The sequence below is a fragment of the Epinephelus moara genome, chromosome 6 (assembly GCF_006386435.1).
Source record: "Epinephelus moara isolate mb chromosome 6, YSFRI_EMoa_1.0, whole genome shotgun sequence".
Taxonomy (NCBI): domain Eukaryota; kingdom Metazoa; phylum Chordata; class Actinopteri; order Perciformes; family Serranidae; genus Epinephelus; species Epinephelus moara.
This window is the reverse complement of record NC_065511.1, coordinates 16,045,428-16,058,816: the sequence shown is the minus strand read 5'-3', so window position 1 is coordinate 16,058,816 and position 13,389 is coordinate 16,045,428. Positions and strand designations below refer to the sequence as shown.

Sequence of the window (13,389 nt, the reverse complement as noted above, 5' to 3'; positions counted from 1 at the left end):
GTCCTCCTGTGTCACATAAAACAATGCTTGTACAGTTTTACAAGGACCTTAGGGGCTCTGCAATATTAAAATGTTAAGTATGCACATGCCAGTTACAAATTTAGTATTCTTGGTGCTATGACGGTAATTAGTAGGAATGGGAATTGATAGAATTTTATTGATACCAATGACTATCAATTTTGCTTATCGGTCCGGTTCCTTTATTATTTCACTTACTGGTTTTTGCTCGATTGATTTTTGTAAAAGAAAAAATCTGGAAAAAAAACCCCACCTTAGTGGCATCAATGTTATTATACCATGGGATATTTACCCTTGGTAATGGATGTGCTGCTCAGTCGGGAAGCAGTGGTACTTGTGCATAGAGAGTCATGGCTGTTCTGGAATTTAAGACCACCTTGGGTAAAAAGATGTTTCAGCAAGGGCTGTAGTGGTATACTGTGAAACTGTACATTTATCATACTGTGTACATTTGCTTAACCATAGCACTGGAAAAAAGAAAAAAGCAACCAGAAGGAGAATCTCGGCTGTGCATTTGCATCTGCCTTTCTCCTTGACTGCCTGTCAGACTTTTTACACAAACTTCCATAGGCCTATAGAAAATGGTTTGGAGTTTAATAAAGAGTTTGTTCAACCCAAAAAACATTTCTGTTTTCCTTTAAGGGTCACTGTAACTGATAATAATAATTGTGTAATAATGTATACTGTGAAACTGTGATACTTTGAGACGGTTATTGTACTGTGAAAATGCTGTTGCATTGTTTCCCCCCTTGCTTGAAATGATCATTTTACAGACATTACAAGCTGCACTGTTGTCATTTTTCTTCATGAAATGAAGCTATGCTTTGGACCACTTCTTTCTCTTCGGCATGACTTTTTCTTGTTGCACATTTCCAGTAGCAGACACATGAATTTGACACCATTGTTATGCAATTCACACTGGCACAAATAAAGGAATTGATAAGCTCGGAGGCACACGATTCTGATGGATTGGACTATTTGGTTCTTGATTTCCATCCCTAATGATTTGAAATGAAATTAAACAGGGATTTATAATGAAATTTGTTATAATTCACAATCTTCAACACTTCTGAATGATGACATCAAAGTCCAATCTTACACCCGAGGTGCTGCAGTTCTGACTGGTGCACATTTCACTGCTAGTTACTGAAAAAGCTGTCAGCATTTAAGTACAGTGTACTTATGCATTCTACTTTTTAGTATTAATGTCAGAAAGTATTAGCAAAATGCCAGGAAGTATAAAGTCTGTGGCCAGGGCACACACCAGAACAAACACTACAGGATTACTTTCATGCGCATAAAATTAAGCAGTCATACATATGTAAAATATATGCACACCCTGAAGCCACTCATCGGGATCATCTCAGCTTAGCATCCGGCTGCCATCAACCCACATTCAACTGGTAACACCTTAATTACATTTACATGCAAACACACATACTGATGAAGTCCCTCGAGCTTGCTTACAAACACAGAGAAAACTAATGTAACCACATGCATGCAGATAATTGTATAAGCATTACTGAAGATGATTTATAATGTTATTCTCGCATGCTTGACAATCTGTAACACCATCCACATCACAGCCTGGCACCTGCATGAGGTGTGTGTTAATTCAAGTGATCAAATATTCAGCTTCAAGGGCTGCCTGCTGCCCTTGCATTGCAGAGTGTTAGGCACAGAAGGTATGTGGACGAATCCTGCAAATGGGCTATCTGTCAGATTTCAGTGCTGGTTTCACAGTTAAAAATTTCTTTTAAAATAAGTGTGAGAATATTGTATGACTTTCAGTAGCTCTGATTCTCTTTTCCATAGTTTAGACTGCCGAGCCATTTCCAGTCCCATCGTATTTGCCTGTGAGGACTCTCGTGTGATCGGTTTGTCAACCCTCCACTGCAGTGTCAGAGCTGTAAACATGAAAACTGATGGCCCAGGACCAAATCTCACCACAGCACTTCCCTGCCGCGTCCCTCTGGCTGTGTCAAAATTGATTCTCGCTGACGAAAGCCCATTTAAAACTATTTCATCGAGCAATATGGTAGCTAATTTGTGTGGTGAGCATTTATAATATATGCAAAGGAAAACATTTAGTCAGAGCAGGATCCTTCAAAACATCTGTCGTTTATGTATGTGTCAAGTGTTGGATCTGGACTGTGTGTGTCAGTGTGTGTGTGTGTGTGTTAGTAAGTGATTCTGTGCACTGGGTTTTTGTTCTATTTTGTTATCGGTTTGTATTTTTGAATTTCTGAGTGTATTTCTGTGTCCTTGACACATGCTTGGTAATGACAGGTTGCTAGTACGACTACACCTACTAATACTTTGCTCTGTTCTCTGCTGTGTTTGAGTATGTTCGGTTGTTTCTCTTGTTAATAAAAGCCTGAATATACAAGGGAAACACACTACTGCTCATAAATGTGCACACATTCACTGGTATTACCAAACACTCAAAAATGTGACGTTACCAATGACACATGCTCGGAAAAATTGCGGAATATTGCATTCTACACTACACAGTGTCTGGTCAAAAGCTCCAAAGGGTTGAATTATTCACACAGGTCAGTGAGCCTTCCGATCAATCCTGAATTAGAAATCAAAGTCTACTGTGGGACTTCCTATCATCACTCATTCTGTTTTAAGGTCAGGTTCAATGGCAGCCCATACAGTGTACTGTATGCGTGCTCAGGCCTACATGCTCATATTCACACAGGACAATAGAGGACAAATTCTAAAACTGTATTGATGTGCGAGCAAAAATGGGCTGACATTCAGTAAATTGAAAGTTCAGAGGGGAGTTCTTTAACAAAGCTGCCAAGGAAGTGACTTCCATTCTTATAATGAGTGTTTTACTCTGATGGAGCCTTTTTAACTGATGGACTAGGGCACAATATGGATCTCTGGCTGGCTTCTGTAGCAGAATAATAGGTTTTAAAAAGTACATGAAACAGCCGAGATCTAACATTGTCCCAACATAACTCCATAGTATTATCTCGGTGATAAAAAAGTATGCATAAAATTAAAATTTTCAGAGCGATTTATGGTGGGTGTGACAGAAATTCATAATCCTTAATGTGACTGAAAATCCTATAGCCTGTTAATTTTTTTATATTTAAATCCCTATCTCCTCCCTTCCTGTCCACTATCATTATTTCATTGCAAAAGAGACACGGAGCTGTGAGAGTATAAGACATATCTCTTCTTTAAGTCCATCTTATTGGATGAGGTTTGTCTGTCAAAGATAATTTTTCCTCTGTGTATTTCCTTCACAGCAACACTTCCTTTGTGGCAATATGTCTCTTCACCTTCCTCACTCCTCCTACCACTGCAGCTCTAACAAAGCCTTGCAGCTCTCGTCTTTTCTGCCTGCGCTCAATACCATTTTCCCTTATTGAATACATATCATCAGGGTAGTTCTGTAAAGCAGAGAGCTCTGTTTACATATCCTTCCATTGTCCAACATTTCTATGCAGAGGACCAATTACCCTAAGTAGACTGGAGGTAATGGACTGACGAGTTGCTCTTTCACACGGAACAAAAAGTAAATATGAGGTTTAAAGGATGATTTATAATGAACAATGTCAGCCACTATACAGTGGGCAAATCTTAAGGCAGGTGAAGACTATGGAAGCCGGCCCACAAGTGAAAAGCTTTGTGGCCTGACATGAATATATGCTGCTTTGTGACTTTGCACATGTCGAGACTGTTTGGGGGAAAATAGCTACATAAATGAATTTACATTCATGCAATCCATCACCACGATCAACATCATCATCTGTGGTAAGAACAACCCTGTTTGCTGGAGTGAAACTGCATTCACTCAGCCTTAGATGTAGATGACATTGACAAATGGGGCTGCAGATTGGAAAATGAGACAAAAGGAAAAACATTAAATAAAACCCATTATCGTTGTCTTTTTTGGAGGGGTGGAAATGAGGAGAAGAGGGCGGGGCTGTCAGGAGAAGATGTAGAGAGACGGACACTACAATCCAATACAAGGACAGAGCTGCGCAGCAATCTGACAACTTCAGGAAACAATTTCATCTTGCCAGACATCCCATCGGCAGCCGTGCCGGGAAATCCATGGGGAGTGCCATGCTTCCTCTGCCCCATTTTGGGTCATATCAAAAGCTATGTTTAAACTTCAGAGTAGTCATTTGGAAAATGGAATAATATGCAAGAAAAGTGAGGTATTCTTACTCAGTTTACTTGACAATTTCTAACAAATGCCTGTGCTGGAGCCATACTTAGTTGGACAGGCACATGCATTCTGCAGCGCTCTGTACACAGGAGTGTTTAATTGAATTCATGACTTACTTGTGTTTCAGGACACAGATGAGAAAAATCACAACAACTCCTGATGCGCTACACTGCAGTGTATAAGTAAGCACAGAGTGTTTAGCGTGCTAACAGTGTGTAAATCAGCACTTTGAGTCGTTATTGTGCTAATTTCTCACACCTGCCCCTGGGAAGCTTCACAGCTGTTGCTCCAATTGCAGCGGTTTATCTCCATAAATGATTGCTGATAAATTCTCTTGAGACTGATGCTGAGAGCCTCTGAGATCTAAATGCGAGACTTTAAGAGCCAGGCTGTGAGTTGAATTGGTGGGGTGATATTTGTTCATATTGTGCTCATTAGTGATGGAAGACAAAGTTTGACGGCAGGTTCTGTTTTTGTGGAGACATTTCTGAATAAATATGTTTTGACATTTAGATATGGCATTTACTGTACCTAGTTTTAGACTGGATATCCCAATGAGACATCAGATACTAACCCAAGGGCACACCAATAAGTTCCTGGAACAAGATAAGTGGTCAAACATGTCTAAAAACTAGAATATGTACGTGGGCTGCCATTTTGGTGTGAGTGACAGATCTGATCCAAACAACAAATACTTGTTGGGGTTTGTTTTATATCTATGATGCACAATACAAACTGAATTTCTCAACTGTCTTGGTGAAACATTTCCATGACTGGCAGGTAACAAATCTTGAGATGTTCTGGTGCTTTATCCCTCACCCATCTGGTGCTGCTGTCCAAGCAGGTTAAAATAGGTTTTAAAAGATTAGGCTGGTGTTATCTTCAATCTTTTAATTATCATCAACAAAACAGCAAATCCAAAGAATTGATCCTACTAACAAGTACTGTTTGTGGAACTACACCCTCATGTAGCTTATGCCTATGTGCCATAGAGGTCCATTATCCTCTACAAACTATTAAACCACACAAAAGGGCCTCAGTGTTGCACTGTGTGACATATTCCTTCATTACAGCAAACATGGCGAGTGTAGTTTACACCATTCACTCAGCTCATTGTTGTATTTTCTCCAGGGTACTCCAGTTTATGACACTGCAGGTCCACCAAATCTGACCCTTTCTTCATTAGTGTTGTCAGCTGCGTATTCAACCTTGTAAAAATGATCCGAGTCTGACCCACACATTGTACATTTTAACGATAATTTCTACAGCTAATGATAAATTGTGAAGCAAACTAACAAAGCAGGGTAAACACACCAGTGTATGTGAGCATTTGCTTTCCAGAGATCACAAATGCAGCTGATGTTTCAGAATAAACTATACCGGCTGTGTTTATTGTAATGAAGGAATATGTCACCCAATGCAATAATATGGCTCTTTTATGCGTTTTTAATAGGTTTTGGAAGACAATGGCACAGAAGTGTGAGCTTTGGCCACACAAACTATTCCCGTTTAGTAAGATAAATTCATTGTTGCATTTGGTCTTTATGGAATTTTTGTGATAATAATAAAAAGATTAAAAAAAACACACTCCGAAGAAGTGCTTGAAAACAGCACTAAACATGTATGGTATATAAACATAAACCAAAACACATCAATAGGCCTCTTATTGTTTCTACTGGTACACTTTAGAACAGTGTAGAAGACGCAGATTAATGCCCAGGAGTTCCCTAATGTCAAATCAATTTTAATTTAGAAGTAGCTTTAACTCATGTCTGTGAAAGCACCCTGCAGGTTTAAAGAGATACCATGACATGGTTTTAAAGCTTGTAAGACGCTTTTAGGAAGACATTATTCTTCAATAGATATGTATGCACAGTACTATGGTAAGAGTGTGCAAATGAATCAAATTAAGGTGACACTTTGCTTAGTGTTGGATGGTTTGGGGGTGATGCAATTTCCATCAATAACTTGTTTTCCTGTGATTTGATTGTGGGTGATTTTGCACAGAGGCTGATGAGACACACTGAGGTCTGCTGATGAACCTTATTATGACAGTATTTTTTTTCATGCTGGCTTGCGCTCATGTGCTTACAAAACACTATGATGCAGGCAGTGTCATAAAAATAGAAAATGTTGTAATGTAATCAGACGGCATGAAACATGAACGAGGAATTGGACTCTTACATCAAAAGACCGAAGAGCTTCCTACCATTATGATCTTACACGGGTCTCTCCAAGTGCAATGTAAGATTATTAATTTGCATGTTATGTAAACAGGAGCCTTGAAACTCCAAAATAAATAGAAAAAAGAGAGATTTTATTTGGGGAATAAAAGTTGGGAGAGAAACTAAATCACTCATGAGTATCTACAGCAGTTAAATCTGTTAGATCGCCTACATGTTCCCTGCAAAGTCAGTGTTAGATTAGAAAATTTACAGCGAGATTGAAGGTTGCGCTATTTTATAGAGGACAGATCTTGATAAACCCACACAATGCCCCACAAGACCATGCAGAAATATCTTGTAAATGATAAGTCCAGAGAAAAACCTATTGGAAATAGCTGATCCAGATACCTGCATTCACTCTTAACATTTTCACAACCAAGGTGTCTGGCCTAAAGCCTTCTTGGTAAAATGGCTGCATGAGCTCACGTCTGACCTGCTTGAGAGGTTGAGCAGTTCGTGCTTGTCGGCGACCGTGGACTTGTCCTCCAGATCCCACATCAGTACGTTGATGAGGTGGGAGTTTTTGATGATGATAGGCACCTCCTCGAACATATGCTCGAAGCCAATGTTAGCCTTCTTCAAGCTGCAGAGTGAAGGACAGGACAGGACAGACAGAGGCAAGAGAAGAGAGGTTAAGTTACAATTTGTCAACCCAAAAAAGATTTTCTTTCATTTCATCTTTACATCCAGTGCTTTTACCAATGTTTGCAGACAGAGAGATATTCTGACACAAGACGAACCTATGGACATCAACCATGCTGCCCAGCCAAGTGGCATCACTTCATTCTTTATACTGTGCTGAAATGTAGTTCAACTTCTATACTAAAACCAGAGGGTACATTATCCATCATTTTCTGTCTGATACAGTGAGTGGTTTTAAGGGGACAGCTTGCCTGGTTATAAATCAATCTCGGCTGCATCAGGATTCTCTCTTGGCAAAATGATGTCTCAATGCAAAAAAGTCAATAATAAATTAAAACCCAAATTCTCGTGCTTATGATCACCTGTAACAACTCTGTAAGACCAGGCTGTAGGTTCCTTATAGCTGAACCAACTGGACTGTGAAATGTAATGGATGTAAACATATTTAAAGTTTAGATTATGATTCAAGACAACTTAAAATAAATTTCACAGCCTTTTCATTCTCTGCTACAAAGCCTTGTCCAGCATTAGAAAAGTATGCAGTCTAAACAACTACAGAGCTAACAGTACAATGGCTAAGTGTCAGGGAGAAGAAAACACTAAATTTGTCAGAAAAGCAGCCTATTAAGTATGCATGAATGTTAAATATAAAATCAAAAAATAAATAACACAGACAGAGAATCACATAAAAGGTTCCTAAAAATATCAGGAAAACTCATCTCTGATACAATATTCAAAGGAAATAATCACAAACTTCCTGCAGTTACTGTGTTCATCATTTGGATTAATTGTACAGTTTATCAGTTGTTCTTTACTGTTATTGCTATGTATTAAATATAATATGAAATATCCATTAAATATGTCACTTAGTCAGGGGTCATCAGTTTACTTCATGATAAGAAAGGGGTTCCTTAAGGAAAAAGGTTGGGAACCACTGTCCTAAGCTTGGCCACTTCTTGAGTTTTGCAGAGCATGTGCAACCGCAGATAGATAGATACAATCTGAGCATCCCTCCTGGCTTAGAAGCTAAACTATGGAAGAATTTTGGTATGAAGATGAAGGGAAAAGGGAACTGGACAAGAGCCACACTGTGTGCAAGTAAATTCATCTGTTTATCTATTTATGGATCATCACACATACGCAGTTTTAAAGTTGCAAGTACTCACACAGTGAGAAAACTAAATCATGTCCAGAAATCAAACATTTTGATGCATCAAAATGCCTTGATAATTATTTTACAGTCTCATCATAGCTCCCTGAAATAGAATTGACTCTTGAGGTGCCTCGAGATTCACACCCCTACTGTTTATGCATAAAAACTACACGCAGGAGTGAGTGTGAATCAGGGGTGGATATTAGCCAGAAACAAACAAAACTGGTGCCAGGAAAAATCCAGGTCCTAGTTGATCCACAGACACTTTGAACACATTTTAAATGAACAGAGGGTAGATGGGGTTAACAGTTGTTCTACCCCTAGTTGTAATGCATTTAACATCTGTTGTGTTGAGAGCAGAGATCTTCTCAGGTCTGCTTTTAGCTCCACATTTTTATTTATTTCACATATGCTTACAAGAGAGGTTGCAAATGGAGCGTTGTACTGTTACCACTTGGCTTGTACTTCTCAGGAAATTGTACCTCAGCCAAATAAAAGCAAAATGAATAGTAATGTTATGCATGTTGCATTTTGATATCTGAAAATGGTGTGATACGATAGGTTGTCCATATTGCACACCCCGGGCAATGTTAGACTCAGTAGCTTAAATTACTTTTTTATGGGCTTTGCTGATAAGTGTGCAAAGCCCCGACCGATTTTTAACCACCTCTCCTTGTTCCTCAGGAGCTAAAAGCTGCATCTCTCTCTGCTTCTCTGACATGGGCCTGTTAACACAAAATGGAACTTCAAACTTTGCTTAATGTCTCACATAAATCCAATAGCATTGACTGAATGCCTTAGTTCAGCCTGTCACTTGTGCACAGTGCATGAGCTACAAACTAATGTCTGTATATGTGCAAAGTTGGCTTGTTAGACGCGTCCTGCTTGTTATGGGATCAATACGCTCGCTGCATAAATCCACCATGTGCACTGTACCAGAAACAGAGATGTTTATATTATGGCTGCCCGTGTGATGAATAGGGGTGTGGAGCATCATCTGATTCTGATAAGGTAATTTTGAAAAATGTTGTTTTGTATTCCAAGTAGAGAATCACCTCAGGCAAACTTTAGGAGGAGACTCTGAGGCAGCGGAAGTGGACAATCCTGCCTCAGGCTCAGAGTGCCAAGAACAAAAATCAGTATGGATAACAGCACTCTATAAGGAAAATCTATAATGATATAAATACTGTTTGTTATACCTATTGGCACAATTATCCATCTGCAGTGCTTTAAAATATTTCCTGCAAATTATGACCTTTTCAAATGCCTGCGGAGCAACACAAAAAGACATCTATGAGGAAACAGAAGGATAGCACATTCTAGGCAGTACAAATTGCTCAACCCTACTGGACTTTGGCACACTTAATGCCATGCTCTTTCCAAGTTGGGCCCTGCTGGACAAAGCCAAAGGTTGACTCCACAGGCCGACTAATTTGATGCTTCATATTGTGTGCTGAAGTGGAGGCTATTGACCACTGTCTCCATAGCCCAGCGGACTTGGAGGGCAGTTCAAAGGGATGGGTCTATTCAGCAATCATCTAACCCTGCCTTTCATTTTGAAAAGGTGCACAATATATGCAAGCTTATGTAACATCAAATAAACCAACATGAAAGAGAGTGGTTTTTTTACGCACATTGTAGTGGGGGGAAAATGAAACACTTTTGAAGTTTTGCATCTCCGGAGTGGGAAAAAAACAGAAACATTATTGATATTCAGATTTCCAGTTTATTCTGAAAATAATAGGATCGAGACAAGATTGTTGTTATGTGGTGATATTGTCCTTTCCTGCCCTGCGCTGCCCTCTCTCAATCATGGGCTTATTGGGAACACTGATAGCTACAGATTGGAGCAGTAATAAATCATAGGAACTAATGAAAAGCTGCAGAAATGAGAAGGATCCTGACTCTGGGCCAAACACACTGGGTCAATAACAGAGTTGTCGGCAATAGAGACACACAGGTGGAGAAAAACAGAGGAAATGGGAAAGAGAAATGAAATGATGCGGTTAAATTGTCCCCTCTCCCCACAAATACACTCGCTTTTAGTGAATTTAAAAATGTATATCTGGAAGTTCTGAGTGGACAGCAATTTGATACCTCCGGGACTTCTTCGTGGAGCTGTTTACTTGCATTCGTCAGTGCATGTGTGTGTCCCTTCATGCGTGTGTTTATGCATGTGTGAGTTTGTGCACTTGGACTACCCTGAACTGCCTGCAAAATGGTCCCCTCATTACATTCATTTTTAGCTGCAATTTAAAAGCAATTACGATAAGCCTTGGGGTCAGAAAAAGCGTAAACATGGTACATTTGTTTGACGGGCAAGGGCGAACTGATAAATCATCATCATCAGCATCAGTCTGCAACTGCTACTAAATGCCTCCCCTGTGGATGCACAAGCCTGTATTTGCATCCATTGAATAAGCAGAATCAAAAGAGCACAAGGCAAAATATTTTAATTCTGTTTTCCTGTAAGCAATATGAACCCATGTGCTTATATTTATGCACAAATGAAAACACAAGATTTACTTGTGAATATCTTTGTGAGTGATCATGAAATCCAATTTTATTTTTGTGTGTTCTGCAATGAGCTACTTACCCCTCAGGTGTGAAATCTTTCTCTTTGCAGATCTCCATGAGTTTGGGAGTAAGCCTGTAGGCCTTGAGGGACAGGGAGCCTTGGGCCGTCTTTATGGGGTCTAGAATGACAAGAGGGTGGGATGCGAAAAAATGAAAATTGTAACACTGCTCTTTGAATCATACTCTCTGGATTCCAGTCCAAACTGAATTCCTCTTAAAGTAAAGCTTTCTAAAAAATGTCCCTTTTGTCCGATTGATCCTATGCAATCAGTACCATGAAAAATCTGCCTGTCATCTACTGACATACAATCTATATTCAATATTTGTATACAAATCTGAAGGGCTAGAGTGAGACTTGCTCCAGTAATACACAATCACATTCCTAGACAATGATTAAACATTTTTAAAATATTGTATTAGTATCAGAACGAAGTGAACATACTTAGAATTTCTAAAGCGCCTTACACCAGCCTTACACCAAACAAGCAATTTCACTTTCAATCAATCAAACAATCAATTATTCTTCACATGAAGTCATATAAGGTACAACCATCAGCTCTTTCAACTTGTGCATTGTAATTTAGTCTTCATTGCATCTCCTTAAATGTCCATGTATCTGGATGGTTCTGGTAATCCATGGTTTTTGGTTGTGAAATAATTTAACTGTAGTTTTGGGTACAGTTGCCTCTGTTGTTTTACAAATTAAGTGTGTTTTGCGAGAGTTGTGGAGCGCTCTAACATCTCAATTGACTGAAATAAGGTGGTCCTAAAACACTAGGCTGTCTTAAGTCAGTCTTTTTCCTCTTGACGTTCTGACAAACTGAACATGTTTAATATCATCACCGTTTTTAATTCTTGGCTCAGGCAAATATTGATGCCCCATGCTCCTAAATTATCAACAGCCAATAGGTGCTATCTCTCCAGCATCACACAGGAAGCAGCAAACTGGGTAGACAGTAAACATGGAGGGGACTTCAGGGAGGAACGGACGTGACAAAGTCTCGGTTTTCTTGTACTGTAGAGAAGGAGGAGAAACTGGTGGAGCTGTGGAGTGAACAATTCAGCATATATCTGATCCCCAGACCAGCACCTAGTTTAGTGAGGAATCTTATTTTTTGAAATGGTTTGCCTGTTTGTCCAAAAGTCTTCCACCACTAAAGTAGTGCAGCTAACCAAAAGAGGCTGGTAGCAAGTTGAGGCGACAAGTACAGTTAGCAAATACAGTTTCTTTACAGAATATATTGATAGGGCATTGATGATCATACTGTCCATGCATGAGGCCTTTTATCTTGTGTTTCTGGAGATATGTGCTTTAGCAGACATGCAAGGAATTGTTAATACGTCATATTAGTTGGTGTAGTACTTTCTACCAGGAGCAGGATGGAAAATAACCTCTAAGGAATCTAGTTGTAGTCTTGCAAATAGTAACCCTAAGAGATCCTCAGATTTTGTAAATTCTTTTAGTCTGTGACTAAGAACTCACATTGTCTTAAAGTGTCAGAGAGTGTCAGACTTCAGGCTTTTAAAAGTCTTTCTAAAGTCTTCTAGTGTATGGTAGGTATTAGCCATATTTTATCACTATATCTTTCAGGGATATAGTGCCAATAAGCAAACCTTAACTAGATCTGCACATGGAATTTGGTATGATATGACAAAACAATAATAATAATGTTTATTTTCCATTCATGGTAAACAGTGCCAAGGGTCTCCATTGTGCAATGCCCACCATCTTGAACCAGTTACCATATAGTCTCTAACCCAGAATGTATATTGTCATACAAGAGATGAAAGTGCCTAGCAGTTATGAGTATTTATACAGCACTTGACTCATTTTTTATTTTTTACACATTTCAAATGTGTCAAGTAACTATTTGCAAACATAAAAAGAAGTCTAACTGTTTTGAAAATCACAAGTGATCCCAGTGAAAATAAGTAAAAACATAAAATCCTGTTTCAAAGGTTCTAGTTGGCAAGGAGCTGCTATAAAAGCCAATAACTGAAGACACAGTGCCTTCCATCAGATATCTTACTTGATTGATTTTGTCACTTAACTGTCACTCTGTTCTATCAGTTCTAGTGATGGAAAACACTCATGTATGTCCAGGCTTACGGATCTGAGCAGTTGGGAGGGGAGCGGAGGCACTAGTGGTCTGTCAACTGCGAAACAACATTTGCACTGCAGGGTTTCTAATTCCTAAAATCAATTCAACAAACTGAACAGCCAAGCTAAAGTCACACTTAGATAGAGAAAAAATGAAATGCTACTTGCATTCTTGCTAGAGAGAGAAAGTGGTAATATTGGCTCAGACTGGACATGCTGACAGAAACCAAACTGTCTACCAGAAATTTTAGTCTGACTTTGTCCCTTTCCAACCGCCAACTGTGGCAAGCCATTTGCCTACAGCAGAGTCACTCCCAAACAAGATGCAGCCAATCTCAATGCTGGCAAATCTCCACTGAGACTGGTTGGTGACAGCCACACTTGATTAAGACAACTTACCCTGTGTTTTTGCACACATTATATACATATATATACACACACATACACATACACATATACACACACACACACACACACA

The 13,389-nt window shown here is 39.2% G+C and overlaps 1 protein-coding gene across 1 annotated transcript in view; it reads right to left on the bottom strand.

Annotated features, from left to right (window-relative positions):
• The window catches only part of LOC126391791 (eukaryotic translation initiation factor 3 subunit H), a 69,224-nt gene that overhangs the window by 10,934 nt on the left and 44,901 nt on the right, over positions 1 to 13,389 (bottom strand). The window contains exons 4-5 of the mRNA XM_050046731.1: positions 10,830 to 10,929; positions 6,872 to 7,021 (exon numbers count right to left, since the gene is read on the bottom strand). Of these exons, the coding sequence (XP_049902688.1) occupies positions 6,872 to 7,021; positions 10,830 to 10,929 (250 nt within the window). The remainder of the gene's footprint in view (positions 1 to 6,871; positions 7,022 to 10,829; positions 10,930 to 13,389) is intronic.